We start from the raw sequence: 19,489 nt of genomic DNA on the forward strand, positions 1-19,489 counted from the left end.
ATAAATGAAGCATGAAATCCAACAGTATACTCGTACTTTAAGTCAATGTTTTTTAAAGTTTTAACTGAATAAGTGAAGCATGAAATCCAACAGTATACTCGTACTTTAAGTCAATGTTTTTTAAAGTTTTAACTGAATAAATGAAGCATGAAATCCAACAGTATACTCGTACTTTAAGTCAATGTTTTTTAAAGTTTTAACTGAATAAGTGAAGCATGAAATCCAACAGTATACTCGTACTTTAAGTCAATGTTTTTTAAAGTTTTAACTGAATAAATGAAGCATGAAATCCAACAGTATACTCGTACTTTAAGTCAATGTTTTTGTTCTTTAAATCATAATTCAGGCCTCTGAGAATTGAAATTTTCACAAACCATTTATGGGTTATGTAAAAACAATGGGTTACCTCAATTTATTTTTACGTTATGTCCATGTAAATGAAGTCCTAAGTTTAATATGCGAACGAAAAATGGAAGAAGCAAAACTATCCTTGCGTAAGCAAAATTATTATTCTCGCAATTTTCAGAGGTCTGTAATTGTGTTTTACTACTTGAGTAGCTTGTTCAAGGTTCGCACACGCTTGAAAAGGCCCTAAATTTGAAGGGTTGCCCTAAAAAGTCCCTATTTTGATCATCTAGCCCTAAAAACCCCTATATTTTACGAGCAAGTTAAAAAAAAAACCCTAAATTGGGCCATATAAGCCCTGAAATTAATAGACATTTTTTTTCTTCCGAAAACATTAAATAAATTTCCAAAAATACATCGATATCTACTTTTGTTTGTTGATCTCTGTGCTCGCTCGAACGTTAGTGTGTAAACAGTGCCAAAATGATACCAACGATTCATTCGTAAAACATCGTCAATATTCGGTATTGTTCATAGAAGGATTCATTCGTAACTTTCAGGGAGTGCTTGATTGGTCACACGTTTCTAAAATACTAATCAAGTTTCTTAATCTCAGTGCAAACTAAATAAAATGGAATATTCTAAAATTATCTGAACTGAATCAGACATTTATGCCTATGTGGATTCTACGTATTTATGTTTATGAAAACGTGTAGTACAGTTATCTGTCGATTCCGATGGACCGCTCTAACACTTCCATTATTTTGTTGAGTTCGAACAGTAAAGTTTTAGTCCCTAAATTTTATTTACATTGACCCTAAAAAGCCCCTAAATTTAGGTTTGAAATATCTGTATGAACCATGTTGTTGGTAATGTAAATACATTTATTATTCACATGGTTCAACATAACTGGGTTAATAAAAATCATACAAAGCACACGTGTAATAACAAGTGTAATGATGTCATTTTAGGAAGCGACGCCATAACATGACGTTGCTTTCCCAGTACTAGCCCAGACTGTACATGTGAAATATGACATCATTTCATCCTCTTCTTCTAGTTGTGGTTGAAACATTTTGAGACGGCCCTTGTTATTCATAAAAAAATTACAATAATAATATGGATAATAAAAAATTTATTACACTCACTCTCGCTCGGGCAATACAAAAATCCTGACACTTGTTTCATAAAATCAGTATGACACACAAGCTCGGATAATAATCTCTATATGAAGTAAAGACTCTTTGTTTTATAATATGTAATGTTTGTGGGGCATTCTTCGCTACATAGACAGCTTGGTGGTGTCGATATGAAGTGAATGTTTTTATCAAGTATATATTTTGTAGGGAGTCCTTGACTATTTGGACAACTTGTCGGTGATTCAGATTCGTAAGCTGTATGGTATGTTGAGTCAGCTGGCCTTTCATAATCCTCAAGATGGCGGTCTTGTTCAGGTGAGTGTTGAAATACACCAAGGAATAAAGTTACTTTAATCCTGAGGTGAATCATTTTCAGTGAAGAAGGATGCCTTTCAGTTCTGCTGAGGAAAGATTGAATTTCAGTTTGTTTTGGTGAAAGAAGATTTAATTCTAATTTTTATGTTGAATAAAGAATTAATTAATGTATTTATTTATGTTTTGTGGAATGAAGATTGAATATATTTTTTATTATATTAGTGAAGAATGAATCTTATTGTTTATATTGTGAGAAGATTGAATTAGTTTAGTTATTTTGAATGAAGAGTGATATCACTAATTATATTGTGTGAAGATTGAATTAGTTTAGTTATTTTGAATGAAGAGTGATATCACTAATTATATTGTGTGAAGATTTAATTAGTTTAGTTATTTTGAATGAAGAGTGATATCACTAATTATATTGTGTGAAGATTTAATTAGTTTAGTTATTTTGAATGAAGAGTGATATCACTAATTATATTGTGCGAAGATTAAATTATTTTGAGTTAAGAAAGAATAATTTGGATCCTGTTGAGCAAAGAACAGAATCACCAGTTACTTTTTGCTTATAAAATGTATTTTTTAATTCAGGATGATCTTCATATGGTGATTAGAAAGCAGCTATCTAGTGACAACCCAAAGTGAGTTCAATACATTTAATTTTAAAACCCTGAAGGTAAACAAGGCACTAGAACTGGTTGCACACCTGTGAATATGGGTAAAGGGGGGAATAAAGAGGAGAGGCAGATAACACCCATGTGTTCCCCCTGTGTCTTCAGCTTCTCTTCCCTGATCATCTTTGTGAACCAGTCTGCTTTTGTATTGGCGAATTAGTGTCAGAGCTAGCCCTGGCTATGGAAAAACACACATGTAGTTGCTGGATATTTAATAAATGATCGTATTTTCTGTCTCGCCTTTACGAAGGAAAAAAAGAGGTAAGATTAAGGTGGGATTTTTTCTTTTGGCGTTGAGATGAACATCCAAGAATGGAACTGTCGGCGATACTGAATACATTATTTTAGACGAGAACTTTAATTCCGCAGAATTCTTGTTAATGATGTTAAAGAAAACTTAACTGCATTAACATCATATTTATAGGTAAAAGAAAATGTGAATGGTTAATGGTCTGTTAAATGTGGTTATTATTTTTAATGGTGTTTTTGGAAAATGTGACATTATAATTGTATTATTTGTAGGTATAAGAAAATGGGTGTTATTGGAGCTATAATGGTTTGCAAGAGTATAGCATTCACAGGGTAAGCACTGAAATTTCTCTTTTACTTCCTTTTCTATTTAGTCTGTTAAGATTCTCGACAATTCACAAATAGTGTCTCTTACTTTCTTGATACACGGCTGTAGCAGCCTGGTTTTAAGACACAAATAGTGTCTCTTACTTTCTTGGTACACGGCTGTAGCAGCCTGGTTTTAAGACACAAATAGTGTCTCTTACTTTCTTGGTACACGGCTGTAGCAGCCTGGTTTTAAGACACAAATAGTGTCTCTTACTTTCTTGGTACACGGCTGTAGCAGCCTGGTTTTAAGACACAAATAGTGTCTCTTACTTTCTTGGTACACGGCTGTAGCAGCCTGCAAGCCTTTTAAGACACAAATAGTGTCTCTTACTTTCTTGATACACGGCTGTAGCAGCCTGGTTTTAAGACACAAATAGTGTCTCTTACTTTCTTGATACACGGCTGTAGCAGCCTGGTTTTAATACACAAATAGTGTCTCTTACTTTCTTGATACACGGCTGTAGCAGCCTGGTTTTAATACACAAATAGTGTCTCTTACTTTCTTGATACACGGCTGTAGCAGCCTGGTTTTAATACACAAATAGTGTCTCTTACTTTCTTGGTACACGGCTGTAGCAGCCTGGTTTTAAGACACAAATAGTGTCTCTTACTTTCTTGATACACGGCTGTAGCAGCCTGGTTTTAAGACACAAATAGTGTCTCTTACTTTCTTGATACACGGCTGTAGCAGCCTGGTTTTAATACACAAATAGTGTCACTTACTTTCTTGGTACACGGCTGTAGCAGCCTGGTTTTAACACACAAATAGTGTCTCTTACTTTCTTGGTACACGGCTGTAGCAGCCTGGTTTTAACACACAAATAGTGTCTCTTACTTTCTTGATACACGGCTGTAGCAGCCTGGTTTTAAGACACAAATAGTGTCTCTTACTTTCTTGATACACGGCTGTAGCAGCCTGGTTTTAAGACACAAATAGTGTCTCTTACTTTCTTGATACACGGCTGTAGCAGCCTGGTTTTAAGACACAAATAGTGTCTCTTACTTTCCTGATACACGGCTGTAGCAGCGTGGTTTTAAGACACAAATAGTGTCTCTTACTTTCCTGATACACGACTAGCAGCGTGGTTTTAACACACAAATAGTGTCTCTTACTTTCTTGGTACACGGCTGTAGCAGCCTGGTTTTAACACACAAATAGTGTCTCTTACTTTCTTGATACACGGCTGTAGCAGCCTGGTTTTAACACACAAATAGTGTCTCTTACTTTCTTGATACACGGCTGTAGCAGCCTGGTTTTAAGACACAAATAGTGTCTCTTACTTTCTTGATACACGGCTGTAGCAGCCTGGTTTTAAGACACAAATAGTGTCTCTTACTTTCTTGGTACACGGCTGTAGCAGCCTGGTTTTAACACACAAATAGTGTCTCTTACTTTCTTGATACACGGCTGTAGCAGCCTGGTTTTAACACACAAATAGTGTCTCTTACTTTCTTGATACACGGCTGTAGCAGCCTGGTTTTAAGACACAAATAGTGTCTCTTACTTTCTTGATACACGGCTGTAGCAGCCTGGTTTTAAGACACAAATAGTGTCTCTTACTTTCTTGATACACGGCTGTAGCAGCCTGGTTTTAAGACACAAATAGTGTCTCTTACTTTCTTGGTACACGGCTGTAGCAGCCTGGTTTTAAGACACAAATAGTGTCTCTTACTTTCTTGATACACGGCTGTAGCAGCCTGGTTTTAAGACACAAATAGTGTCTCTTACTTTCTTGATACACGGCTGTAGCAGCCTGGTTTTAAGACACAAATAGTGTCTCTTACTTTCTTGATACACGGCTGTAGCAGCCTGGTTTTAAGACACAAATAGTGTCTTTCTTTCTTGATACACGGCTGTAGCAGCCTGGTTTTAAGACACAAATAGTGTCTCTTACTTTCTTGATACACGGCTGTAGCAGCCTGGTTTTTAAGACACAAATAGTGTCTCTTACTTTCTTGGTACACGGCTGTAGCAGCCTGGTTTTAACACACAAATAGTGTCTCTTACTTTCTTGGTACACGGCTGTAGCAGCCTGGTTTTAACACACAAATAGTGTCTCTTACTTTCTTGGTACACGGCTGTAGCAGCCTGGTTTTAACACACAAATAGTGTCTCTTACTTTCTTGGTACACGGCTGTAGCAGCCTGGTTTTAACACACAAATAGTGTCTCTTACTTTCTTGGTACACGGCTGTAGCAGCGTGGTTTTAACACACAAATAGTGTCTCTTACTTTCTTGGTACACGGCTGTAGCAGCCTGGTTTTAACACACAAATAGTGTCTCTTACTTTCTTGATACACGGCTGTAGCAGCCTGGTTTTAAGACACAAATAGTGTCTCTTACTTTCTTGATACACGGCTGTAGCAGCCTGGTTTTAAGACACAAATAGTGTCTCTTACTTTCTTGATACACGGCTGTAGCAGCCTGGTTTTAAGACACAAATAGTGTCTCTTACTTTCTTGATACACGGCTGTAGCAGCCTGGTTTTAACACACAAATAGTGTCTCTTACTTTCTTGGTACACGGCTGTAGCAGCCTGGTTTTAACACACAAATAGTGTCTCTTACTTTCTTGGTACACGGCTGTAGCAGCGTGGTTTTAACACACAAATAGTGTCTCTTACTTTCTTGGTACACGGCTGTAGCAGCCTGGTTTTAACACACAAATAGTGTCTCTTACTTTCTTGGTACACGGCAGTAGCAGCATGGTTTTAACACACAAATAGTGTCTCTTACTTTCTTGGTACACGGCTGTAGCAGCCTGGTTTTAACACACAAATAGTGTCTCTTACTTTCTTGGTACACGGCTGTAGCAGCGTGGTTTTAACACACAAATAGTGTCTCTTACTTTCTTAATACACGGCTGTAGCAGCCTGGTTTTTAAGACACATAGTGTCTCTTACTTTCTTGGTACACGGCTGTAGCAGCCTGGTTTTAACACACAAATAGTGTCTCTTACTTTCTTGGTACACGGCTGTAGCAGCCTGGTTTTAACACACAAATAGTGTCTCTTACTTTCTTGCTACACGGCTGTAGCAGCGTGGTTTTAAGACACAAATAGTGTCTCTTACTTTCTTGGTACACGGCTGTAGCAGCCTGGTTTTAATACACAAATAGTGTCTCTTACTTTCTTGATACACGGCTGTAGCAGCCTGGTTTTAACACACAAATAGTGTCTCTTACTTTCTTGGTACACGGCTGTAGCAGCCTGGTTTTAACACACAAATAGTGTCTCTTACTTTCTTGATACACGGCTGTAGCAGCCAGGTTTTAACACACAAATAGTGTCTCTTACTTTCTTGATACACGGCTGTAGCAGCCTGGTTTTAAGACACAAATAGTGTCTCTTACTTTCTTGATACACGGCTGTAGCAGCCTGGTTTTAAGACACAAATAGTGTCTCTTACTTTCTTGATACACGGCTGTAGCAGCCTGGTTTTAAGACACAAATAGTGTCTCTTACTTTCTTGATACACGGCTGTAGCAGCCAGGTTTTAATACACAAATAGTGTCTCTTACTTTCTTGATACACGGCTGTAGCAGCGTGGTTTTAAGACACAAATAGTGTCTCTTACTTTCTTGATACACGGCTGTAGCAGCCTGGTTTTAAGACACAAATAGTGTCTCTTACTTTCTTGATACACGGCTGTAGCAGCCAGGTTTTAATACACAAATAGTGTCTCTTACTTTCTTGATACACGGCTGTAGCAGCGTGGTTTTAACACAAATAGTGTCTCTTACTTTCTTGATACACGGCTGTAGCAGCGTGGTTTTAACACACAAATAGTGTCTCTTACTTTCTTGATACACGGCTGTATCAGCCTGGTTTTAACACACAAATAGTGTCTCTTACTTTCTTGATACACGGCTGTAGCAGCCTGGTTTTAAGACACAAATAGTGTCTCTTACTTTCTTGATACACGGCTGTAGCAGCCTGGTTTTAAGACACAAATAGTGTCTCTTACTTTCTTGATACACGGCTGTAGCAGCCTGGTTTTAAGACACAAACAGTGTCTCTTACTTTCTTGATACACGGCTGTAGCAGCGTGGTTTTAACACACAAATAGTGTCTCTTACTTTCTTGATACACGGCTGTAGCAGCCTGGTTTTGACACACAAATAGTGTCTCTTACTTTCTTGATACACGGCTGTAGCAGCCTGGTTTTAACACACAAATAGTGTCTCTTACTTTCTTGGTACACGGCTGTAGCAGCGTGGTTTTAACACACAAATAGTGTCTCTTACTTTCTTGGTACACGACTAGCAGCGTGGTTTTAAGACACAAGCACAAAGGCTGTTTAGGGCTGCTACTTTACTTTATTCAGTGACAACGTTCACAGGAGAAAATGTTGTTTGTTTAACGAAACCACTAGAGCACACTGATTTATTAAATCATTGGCTATTGGATGTCCAAAATTTTGTAAATTTGACGTGTCTTAGAGAGGAAACCTGGTACATTTTTTCATTAGTAATGAAAGATCTTTTATATGCATCATCCCACAGACAGGATAGCATATACCATGGTCTTTGATATACCAGTTGTGGTGCACTGGCTGAAACGAGAAATAATCCAATGAGCCTACCGATGGAGACCGACCAGGAAAGCACTTTACCAATGGGTTAAGATAAACCCAAATATATTGGATCTGGGTCCACAACTTAAAGGAGTGCAAATCTTCAAACTGTCTTATCTCTAAAACTATATAAATATTGAAATGGACTGAAGTCAACTGACAGATTGAACAAACTGACCAGGTAGCTCAAGACAGAAAAACACGGTTTCTGCCAGAGGGTAAAAACACGATTTCTGCCAGAGGGTAAAACGGGTATGGGTCCATGTACCCAAATTGTTTTGCATATTTTTTTCTTTTTAAGTTAATGTTTTGACAAAATGCTACTATATGATTTTTTTTAACCCTAACACTAAACTTAACCCATTTTTTTTCTTGGGGAGGCCTCTCATATTCCCTGTTGACTGTGGTTGCATTCAATTCCATAGCTGCTCTAGCCAGTGCATCACGCCTGGTATATCAAAGGCTGTGGTATGTGCTATCCTGTCTGTGGGATGGTGCATATAAATAAAAAGATCCCTTGCTACTAATGGAAAAATGTATTGGGTTTCATCTCTATGACTGTGTCAAAATGACCATGTTTGACATCCAATAGCCGATGATTAATAAGTCAATGTGCTCAAGTGGTGTTGTTAAACAAAACAAACAAACTTCTATTCCATAGCGCCATACCCCAATATTTCTTTCTGGCTGAAACGCTGAAAAGGGCATGTGCAAAGTGTGCTTGGGTTATACATGCTTGTTTCAATGTGTTAGACTTACATAAAATCAAATAAAATCAATGCTATAAAATATATAAAAATCCTAGACTTGCTTAACACTACTAATATGTACAAAACCAAAACCTACCACATGCTTATTAGTTATTTGTCAAAGGCATGACATCTGTACTGACATAGGACTCAAGCCAGCAGGCGAAGTGAGCCAAAACTTCACCTTGATCAATATGACTTCGCTCTGACATTAGCTATAAAGTGACATCGTTGTCGCCTTGTAAAACAGTGACCAATGCATTGTGCGCAGTTGTGGATGAATAGTGAAGAATACCTATTCATAAATAAAAATTAAGTGTTAAGCGACACTAGAGCCATAAAATCGTGCTAATTTAGCTAAAAGTAATATCACTACTGACTGTTGAAGCGTATAACTTTTAGGGTGGTTTTTTTATAAATCCCGTGCCTGGATATTCCGGATTACCTGATTTAATAACATGGCAACCATTATCGTTGATGTCGTAAGTCCGGTGGGCTCCCAGATATTTAGTTTTTGAAATTAATTTTTGAAACAAAATAATTATAAATAAGTAACAAAACCAAAATATTCTGCAAATAGAAACGTCCATCCGACATTGAAATGAAATTTTATATATAGCTTATCATGTACTGTTACAGATCATGTTTAACTTTCATGGCAACTTACCCATTTTTCACAGAGTTATGGCCCTTGAATTTAGGAGATAAGAATTTTTTTTTAGCCCGGTAGGGGACATGTATTGCTTTAGCAGTACTCTCAGAATGTTTGTTGAACAATTTTTCCTTCTTTTCTAGGAATCAGTCTGACGAGACCCTACCCTCTGACCTGTCCAAACAAGTGATCAGCCTGCTACAACTGGTTCGAACCAGCAGCAGCCGGATGCCGGTCGCAGCAGCTCTCTTCATGGATGAGTTGTCGGCCATTGTTGGTCTGGGACAGAAGGAGTCAGAAGTAGAAGTATGTTAATTTTCAATTTCAATTTGTTTTTGTATTCAACTTAGGTTGATGTCATACCCCAGCCCGCTACCAACCCTGGTCGGTCTGTTGGTGCTCTCTTGCACTTGCCAGTATGGGCGGTCTCTCCTCCCACCCACCCCAAACCCTTTCCTGTCCTGGACAGACACCTGTGCCCATGACAGGCGTGTGCTACAACAGCTTGCTCTGAATGTGCACGTTAAGCCCTATGTCATGACAGCCTTGATGGGGATTCTTTGACTAAATTTGTGATTGAAATGTTTTAGACATGGATTTGTGATGATATGGATTTTTGATAGTGTGATAGGTCACCAATCTCAAACCGCTGTTTTCGATTTGCGGAAATAAATATTATTTAAAGCAAATAGGGTGTTTTTAGACACAAATTGCTGATTATGTAATTAAAATGTATTAGACATGAATTGTTACTGATTTGATTGAAATGTTGTTTTAGATGCTGATATTGTGATTGAAATACGTGTATGTTTGGTTTTTTCACACACAAATTGCTGATCTTGTGATTGAAATGTTGTGTTTTAAATGTGGATTGCTGATATTGTGGTTGAAATGTTTTGTTGAATAGGATATGATTTATATTTGTTCTAGACTTGGATTGCAGATAATGTGATCGCAGACTTTCAAGATGATTATGTGGTAGATATAGAAGAAGATAAACTGACATCGTAAGTAAAGTGATTTTAAACTTGACATTGTAACTAAAGTGATTGTAAACTAATGTTGTAAGTAAAGTGATTGTAAAACTGACATTGTACGTAAAGTGATTGTTAACTGACATCGTACCAAAATTGATTGTAAACTGACATCGTAAGTAAAGTGATTGTAAACTGACATCGTAAGTAAAGTGATTGTAAACTGACATCGTAAGTAAAGTGATTGTAAACTGACGTCTTAAGTAAAGTGATTGTAAGTAAAGTGATTGTAAACTGACATCGTAAATAAAGTGATTGTAAACTGACATCATAAGTAAAGTGATTGTAAACTGACATCGTAAGTAAAGTGATTGTAAACTGACATCTTAAGTAAAGTGATTGTAAACTGACATTGTAAGTAAAGTGATTGTAAACTGACATAGTAAATAAAGTGATTGTAAACTGATGGCGTAAGTAAAGTGATTGTAAACTGACATCGTAATTAAAGTGATTGTAAACTTGACGTCGTAAGTAAAGTGATTGTAAACTGACATCGTACGTAAAGTGATTGTTAACTGACATCGTAAGTAAAGTGATTGTAAACTTGACGTTGTAAGTAAAGTGTAACACATAAATGGTAATAGCAAATACTGACGGCTACCAAAAGCCTCATCCACAGTGTCAGGAAGTTAATCATGTTACTGGCAGTCAGTCACACAGTATTGACATTCAATCCCGTATTCAGCTCTGCATAACTACATGTACTGTAGATCTAGTTAATTAAATTTAGTCTCAAATAACATATATTCCCTTATTTCTTTCCATCATTATATTATCTTGCCATGGAAATTAAATATTGTAACAAAAACCACGTTGAATGGGTGCAAGTTTATAATTTTTACTGACATATATTCACTTAAATGTTTTATAAATACATAAAATAAAGTTCATATATGAATCGGTAAGTATTCTTTTCGTGGGTTTTTTATGTCTCTAAATTTTTTATGTTTTTTAAATCAGTTAATGGTGATTAAAATTAGTCGCATTTACTTACGGGCATTTGTGGCCAGCTGTCCAGTATTTATGTCCATTATTCCTAATAACAGTGGTTTTCTGACCAGAATTTTTTTTTAAACCCGAACTACGATTCATATTGCAACATTTGGTGATTTTCGTTGTTGGTAAAAAGATCAAATTTATTATCAAATTAGCTGTCACAATCAGCTATCGATCCCTGAAAATGACCGCGACGTGCTGTCATTGTTGTCAACCGAAAATACTTGCAGGAAAACACTTTTTGAACTAAATATTTCAAGGTATTTTCAATTGAAAAAAATCAAAATAAAAGCCACCATTTTCAAAAGAAATCTTTTTTCTTTTATTATATTTCTGTTTCGGGTGAGTGCCGTGTGCAAAACGGTGGGAAATATGAATTGGGGAATGCACTGTATGCAGTATACAGTATGTATCTTGCCTGCAGTAGTCAGAAGGTTAATCATCAGCTATTGGATGTCAGACAGTTTTTTATTTTAAATAATAATTAATGTTAGAGAGGAAACTTAGAGATAAGATGGCAAATACCACAGCCTTTGATAGACCAGTCATAGTGCATTAGCTGGAACGAGAAATAGCCCAATGGGCCCAACGACTGATCCGATCGTGGACCGACCATGCCTCAAGTGAGCACTTTACCACTGGGCTACATTCCGCCCCTGCCTGAACAATGTATCAAGGTGTTTTTTGTGGGGGTTTTTTAATTGATCTAATTGGGATTTGTGTGGTTTTTCAGTTACAGAAGTCGGATTCCCAGCTTCTTATAGAAAAGTGAGCTTACATTTCCTTGTTGAAATTTCTCAATTTATGGTTTCAGGACATCTGCAGTTCCGCTGGCGGTGTTGTACGGGCTTAACGATGAACAGGACAGTACGATCGCCATTGATCTTCTACCGCTGGTCATCAAAACTCGCTCAAACAAGTCAAACAACGATCTAAACAGGTTTAGTAGACACTTTCAGGAGATTTTCTCTTACTGTCAGACGTTTTTTTTTTCTTATGTTACCAGATTAGTGGTATCAGGTTAATAGTTTAGTAGACACTTTCAGGAGATTTTCTCTTACTGTCAGAATTATTTTTTCTTATGTTACCAGATTAATGGTATCAGGTTAAAGGTTTAGTAGACACTTTTCAGAATTTTATTACCAGTACTTTGCTAATGATTTTTTCTTGAGAATGTTATGTACATGTATGTGTCTTTTTAACATGTTTGAATACTTGTAATTACAGTGACATCAGTTTTCACACATGTGAAAAACACTCAATGCCACATTTAATCATTTAATTTTAGTATAATTTCCATATCATTTTCCACAAACATATTATCAAGTAACATTTTGGTTTAAAATTTTTGATTAAGAACAATTGATGATCAGTTGAAAATTGAGTAGCAATTATTTAACATTTTAGAATTGTGTAGCACTCCCTGAAAATTATACAATACTGGTCAAAATGTTCCCTGTATATATATATATAATATGTGTATGTGTCTTTTTTAATATATATATATATATATGAAGAGTTCAGGTGCAAAAACCAATAAATGCCATTTTATCCAAAAACAGACTTCTACTATCATTACTCAGTTCAAGACGTTACGTTCTGATTTTCATTCTCGTTTTATTTTAAATTCTGTCTTTTATTTACTTTACTTATTTCAACTTAACATCGGCCGTTGTGGACTTGATATGTTGTACATAGAAAGAATAACAAAAAACTTCTAAATAATAATAATAATATATATCTCGTCATGACAAACCCTAAATATTTGCAATTGCAGGACAAAAGTTGTCTTCATTCCTGTCAGGATTATTATATTAATTTAATTAAAGTGCAAATATCAGCCTTGTGTGCAGTTTGTAAATCAACAGAATACACACTTTTGAATGTGGGACAGTATTATTACACCTTTTTTTAAAAAGGATTACTGTCTATATTAAATATTTTTATTACATGTTTTTTTATTATATGTTGGTCTCCGTTATCAATTTGGTGACTGTTATTGTAACCTAGATGGATGGTTAGTTACACAACGAAAATTGTTCTATTTTAAAATCTGTGGATTGGAAAAAATGGCTTGAGTTATATGTGAATGGTACAGTACGTAATACTATATGATTTAAACTGAGAAATACTAGTATCTGTGAATTGGCTACATTAAGGAAAGTAACATACTGTAAAACCCCTTTACATCAACACCCACAAAACTGTTATAAGCAGGGGTGGGAATTCTCCTTGGAGTAACTGTTTTCCACTCATGAAACATTGCGTTTCCTCACATTTTAATCGTCCTTTCTTCCAAAATGTGTCGGATGGCACAGATTTTAACATTAGGATTTCAAGAATTTCCGGTCCCCTCTAGATTTCCTCTTTTTTAGTCAACATGGTCAGTGATGGACTATCATTGTCATCTTACTCCGATTCAAGTATCATGATTGCTGCAGCAGCCACTTTCTCAACAGAAGCACCCAAACTCATTCCTTTCGCTGTCAAGGACAGAACAGTTGGAACATGCCCAGGAGAGGTGAAAGGAACGCACCTCAAGTCTGTGTGCACTCTGGGAAATTTGTCGTGACATAGGCATTTCTGTGCTTCGAGCGACATCTACCGGTGACATCAGAATACTAACTTTCAAAATTATTTCGAGTAATAGGGTCACAGGGATTCCCATGATATTTATCGTAATAAAAACCTGCTTTTTCACTCTATTTTATAAAAACGTGATCTAAGTGTGTTACAGTTTTGTAAATTACCAAAATCAGAATAAATTTTCGCAGGCTGAAACTAGGGCGTGCGACTTTAAGGATTTAAATTTTGTATTTTTTTTTTGTATTTTTGACAGGAAGATCCCAGACCCGCTGTGTTTGTGTCCACATTTCCGTCTCGTTCAGATGTGTGAACGACACCAGCAGGATGGAAACCTGGAGGGGATCGATGCACTTCTAGGTAAGTCAGGGATGCAATTTAGCTCCGTCTGTTGAGTGCTCGCTTGAGGTGCTTGCATCACAGAATCGAACCACCTCGGTGGATCCATTCAACTGATTGGGGTTTTTCTCATTCCAGCCTGTGCACCACAACTGGTCAAAGGCTGTGGTGTATGCTTTCCTGTCTGTGGGAAAGTGCATATAAAAGATACCTTGCTTCATAAGGAAAAATGTAGCGGGTTTCCTCTGATGACTACGTCTCATAATTACCAAATGTTTGACATCCAATAGCCGATGATTATTTAATCAATGTGCTCTAGTGGTGTCGTTAAACAAAACAAACTTTAACTTATTTCTAGGTACGTCAGAGAGGAAAACCTTTAACCTTTAGTGCTACTCGGATTCTGTTCATGTTCAGTTCACTATAAACCCCTAATTTTGAAGACCCAACAAGGTTTACACAGATGAATTCCTGATTTTAGTGTTGCTCAGAATCTGTTCGTATCTTTGTGGGTTGATGAACAGCTTACAGTAAAGCCCTACTTTTAAAGACATTTCAAAGTTTTCTTGAATTTTTTTTCCAATGGCTTTTTCATCTCTGATGACAGGAATAAATGAATTATTAGCATCATCCTGTTCGAGTGAAAATAAGCCTTGGCAGTAGACATGCAGGGATGCAGAAAGTACTCGCCTGCTCACCAAATGCGAGTAAAAATTCTCACGGACGAGTTGAAAAATGCAACTACCAGTCCGACGGGCAAACAGTCTTTTTCTGACTGACGGTATTTTGTTTTTATTTTATACAGTTTTAATTTTGTAAATCTATATGATTAAAACTGTGAAAAACTCTCTTTATTGGAATATTTTAAAAATATATATCATTTGATGTGAAGACTGCATATTATCATATTATTAAACATTAATATATTGTTCTATAGGCTGGCAGACTAGTACAAATTCTGGCCGGCTAGCAAATTTTAGTTGCTTCTGGTCCACAGGCTAGTGAAATATTTTTCATTTCTGTACCCCTGGACATGTAAAAGAGGGTTCTTGCGCAGTATGGAAATCCTGGAAAAGTATGGAATTTCATTAATCTAAATTTCAGATCTGGAAAAATCTTGAAATTCTGCCTTGTTATTAAAATGTAATGGAAAACCATGGAATTTTTATCAGGTTGGGTGCTACCTGCGTCTGTTGCTAGAGCTAGCATTAGAACCATTTTTATCAGGTTGGGTGCTACCTGCGTCTCTTACTAGAGCTAGCATTAGAACCATTTTTATCAGGTTGGGTGCTACCTGCGTCTCTTACTAGAGCTAGCATTAGAACCATTTTCATCAGGTTGGGTGCTACCTGCGTCTGTTGCTAGAGCTAGCATTAGAACCAGTTTTGTCAGGTTGGGTGCTACCTGCGTCTGTTGCTAGAGCTAGCATTAGAACCATTTTCATCAGGTTGGGTGCTACCTGCGTCTCTTACTAGAGCTAGCATTAGAACCAGTTTTGTCAGGTTGGGTGCTACCTGCGTCTCTTACTAGAGCTAGCATTAGAACCATTTTTATCAGGTTGGGTGCTACCTGCGTCTCTTACTAGAGCTAGCATTAGAACCAGTTTTATCAGGTTGGGTGCTACCTGCGTCTGTTGCTAGAGCTAGCATTAGAACCAGTTTCATCAGGTTGGGTGCTACCTGCGTCTCTTACTAGAGCTAGCATTAGAACCATTTTCATCAGGTTGGGTGCTACCTGCGTCTGTTGCTAGAGCTAGCATTAGAACCATTTTCATCAGGTTGGGTGCTACCTGCATCTCTTACTAGAGCTAGCATTAGAACCATTTTTATCAGGTTGGGTGCTACCTGTATCTCTTACTAGAGCTAGCATTAGAACCAGGTTGGGTGCTACGTGTATCTCGCCACTAGAGCCAGCATTGGAATCAAAGGTCAGGTTGGGTGCTACCTGCGTCTCTTACTAGAGCTAGCATTAGAACCATTTTCATCAGGTTGGGTGCTACCTGCGTCTGTTGCTAGAGCTAGCATTAGAACCAGGTTGGGTGCTACCTGCATCTCTTACTAGAGCTAGCATAATAGAATCAGGTCTAGTGGTGTCATTAAACAAAAACAAAATTGAACCATTTATCTCTTACTAGAGCTAGCATTAGAACCAGGTTGGGTGCTACCTGCATCTCTTACTAGAGCTAGCATTAGAACCAGGTTGGGTGCTACCTGTATCTCTTACTAGAGCTAGCATTAGAACCATTTTCATCAGGTTGGGTGCTACCTGCATCTCTTACTAGAGCTAGCATTAGAACCAGGTTGGGTGCTACCTGCATCTCTTACTAGAGCTAGCATTAGAACCAGGTTGGGTGCTACCTGTATCTCTTACTAGAGCTAGCATTAGAACCAGGTTGGGTGCTACCTGCATCTCTTACTACAGCTAGCATTAGAACCAAGTTATTTATCTTTATGTGATTGGATTATTATATTATGCATTTTATATTACATGTGACAACCTATTTGTTTTTCAGGGTAAACTGCTCGCTTGAAGAGCAGTTGGTTTACCAAATTGAATCTCTCGGTGGGACCAAGAAAAGCTATTTCTCGTTCTCGCCAGTGCACCACAACTGGTATATCAAAGAGCCGTGCTATATTACCATCCTGTAGTGTGGGTATTAGCATATAAATTTCCGTTGCTACTATTTGGTTAAAAATGTTGTGGTTTCAAAGTGATAAGACCATATGCCATCATTACATAACACTTGTTTGTCACACAATAGCTCATGACTGACACACTACAACCTTACAGGAACGTCAGTTTTTAACGAGTTGAATGATTTAATTAAAGATTGATTATGGGTAATAAATTGAATTCAACTTGCTAATATTTCTAAATCAGAGTATATCCCTTCACATTCATTGTCAAAGAAAAAGGAGGTTACAACGGAGATGAATATTACTAAAACATAAACATGGAATTTTATGGAATGTGCATATCTTGAATAGTCTATGAATTTGGGGTGCTAGAACTCTGAAAAATTATATTTAGATTCACTGATGTGACTCTTTTTATACTGAAAACAAATCTGAGGTACATGGTCCGGCATCACAACTGCAAAAAAGCTGATTTTTTGGTAGGAAATATTTTATGTCATTGCTAGTCTATAATGGCCGTGTAGCAACAAATAAAGACATTTGTTTTAGTCTTATTATTTCTCATCACAGACTTGCAAAAACAGCTGGTGAAATCTTTATGTGATTGGAATATTATATTATGCATTTTATATTACATGTGACAACCTATTTGTTTTTCAAAGTGTCCACTGTATACAGTGAAGGAAGATGCTATTGCCAAATTTGAATCTCTCTCAGACAAAGCTGGTGAAATGTTTATGCTGTACATTGTTCCACAACCTGAATTGGTTTAGAAGGGTATGTAAAACATTGGTAAAGCAGATATGTTTGTAGTATATGCTAATAAATTTAATTATTACCCATTTGGTTAAAAATATTGTGGTACATATCTAAGTGATACGTCCCACTAGAACATCATGTGAGACATATCACTTGGATGTCACACGATGACATCATTGACTGACACACTACAACCTTACAGGAACGTCAGTTAAACGAGTTGAGTGATATAATTAAAGATTGATTATGGGTAATAAATAGGATATTAAACTTGCTACTATTTCTTATCATGTTTGTGTCCCTCGTGGAATCATTTTCATTGTCACTCATTAAAGCTTCTGACAATTGAACTTATTTCACTTGGGACATAAACATGGTACAAAATGGAAGCTTGTTTAATATCCTATAAGTAATAAATAACCAAGCTGTCCTCTATGAACATTAATGTGTTGGTAGTGGTTTATCTCAGAAGTCTTTATCTTGTAGATCATCAACTGCTTTGCCACCCAGACTGACCCAGAAATGAAGGGCAAGGTCATCATGCGACTTCAGAACATCACAGACCTGCAGAAAAAGCTGATGAAATGTTTAGCTGGTATGTGTCAATATGTGGTGTCATTGCTAGTCTATAAGGTGGCGGGATGTAGCACAGTGGTAAAGCACTCGCTTGATGCATTGTCGGTCTATGCTATTTCTCATCACAGACCTGCAGAAACAGCTGGTGAAATGTTTAGCTGGTAAGTGTCAATATGCGGTGTCATTGCTAGTCTATAAGGTGGCGGGATGTAGCACAGTGGTAAAGCACTCGCTTGATGCATTGTCGGTCTATGCTATTTCTCATCACAAACCTGCAGAAACAGCTGGTGAAATGTTGAGCTGGTAAGTGTCAATATGCGGTGTCATTGCTAGTCTATACGGTGGCGGGATGTAGCACAGTGGTAAAGCACTCGCTTGATGCATTGTCGGTCTATGCTATTTCTCATCACAGACCTGCAGAAACAGCTGGTGAAATGTTTAGCTGGTAAGTGTCAATATGCGGTGTCATTCCTAGTCTATAAGGTGGCGGGATGTAGCACAGTGGTAAAGCACTCGCTTGATGCATTGTCGGTCTATGCTATTTCTCATCACAGACCTGCAGAAACAGCTGGTGAAATGTTTAGCTGGTATGTGTCAATATGCGGTGTCATTGCTAGTCTATAAGGTGGCGGGACGTAGCACAGTGGTAAAGCACTCGCTTGGTGCATTGTCGGTCTATGCTATTTCTCATCACAGACCTGCAGAAACAGCTGGTGAAATGTTTAGCTGGTATGTGTCAATATGCGGTGTCATTGCTAGTCTGTAAGGTGGCGGGACGTAGCACAGTGGTAAAGCACTCACCTGATGCATGGTTGGTCTGTGCTATTTCTCGTCCAAGCGATCGCACCATGACTGGTATATCTACGGCCGTGGTATGTGATGTTCTGTCTGTGGGATGGTGCACTTAAAAGATCTCTTGCTACTAATAGAAAAATGTAGCAGGTTTCCTCTCTAAAATTATATGTCAAAGTTACCAAATGTTTGATATCCAATAGCCGATGATTAATAAATCAATGTGCTCTATTTTTTCCCCTAGTCTGTAAGCGTAAACTGGATTATCTACTCCTTATGATGATGGTTTATTGAAGTAATTATGACATATAAAGAATGCAATCTAAATGTAATAGATTCTGGCAGAAAAAAATTATTGTTTTCAAGTTTAAGATTTATGTCGTTTGACAGACAGAATGCAAATGTGGTGTGTATATATAGTACTAAATATATTGGCTGTTGTAGTGTATGAATGATAGATTAAAGCTTAAAGATTTCAGTTGTTTTAATTATCCACATTTTGATACTTCAAGTAAAAGATTATGTCCATGTCTTTACCTTCAGCAACACAACAGTTTCAGCCACCTCCGGCTAATTTTGACCTTGAAGATCAAATGTTAAAGGTCAGCAGTGACACTGCAGAGGTCAAAAAGAAAGGCAGAAAGTCAGGGAAAAAGTAAGTACACAATTAGACATTGTAATAGGAACACTTAAATTATCCTGTAA

The 19,489-nt window shown here is 37.2% G+C and overlaps 1 protein-coding gene across 1 annotated transcript in view; it reads left to right on the forward strand.

The window, feature by feature from the left end:
* Positions 1-19,489, forward strand: part of LOC121367627 (Fanconi anemia group D2 protein-like) — an 82,997-nt gene that overhangs the window by 30,332 nt on the left and 33,176 nt on the right. The window contains 11 exon segments of the mRNA XM_041491914.1: positions 1,692-1,799; positions 2,394-2,443; positions 2,999-3,058; positions 9,213-9,375; positions 10,000-10,076; positions 11,914-12,039; positions 13,939-14,043; positions 17,319-17,391; positions 17,393-17,434; positions 17,903-18,011; positions 19,328-19,439. Of these exon segments, the coding sequence (XP_041347848.1) occupies positions 1,692-1,799; positions 2,394-2,443; positions 2,999-3,058; positions 9,213-9,375; positions 10,000-10,076; positions 11,914-12,039; positions 13,939-14,043; positions 17,319-17,391; positions 17,393-17,434; positions 17,903-18,011; positions 19,328-19,439 (1,025 nt within the window).

Source organism: Gigantopelta aegis, chromosome 3, assembly GCF_016097555.1.
Source record: "Gigantopelta aegis isolate Gae_Host chromosome 3, Gae_host_genome, whole genome shotgun sequence".
Taxonomy (NCBI): Eukaryota; Metazoa; Mollusca; class Gastropoda; order Neomphalida; family Peltospiridae; genus Gigantopelta; species Gigantopelta aegis.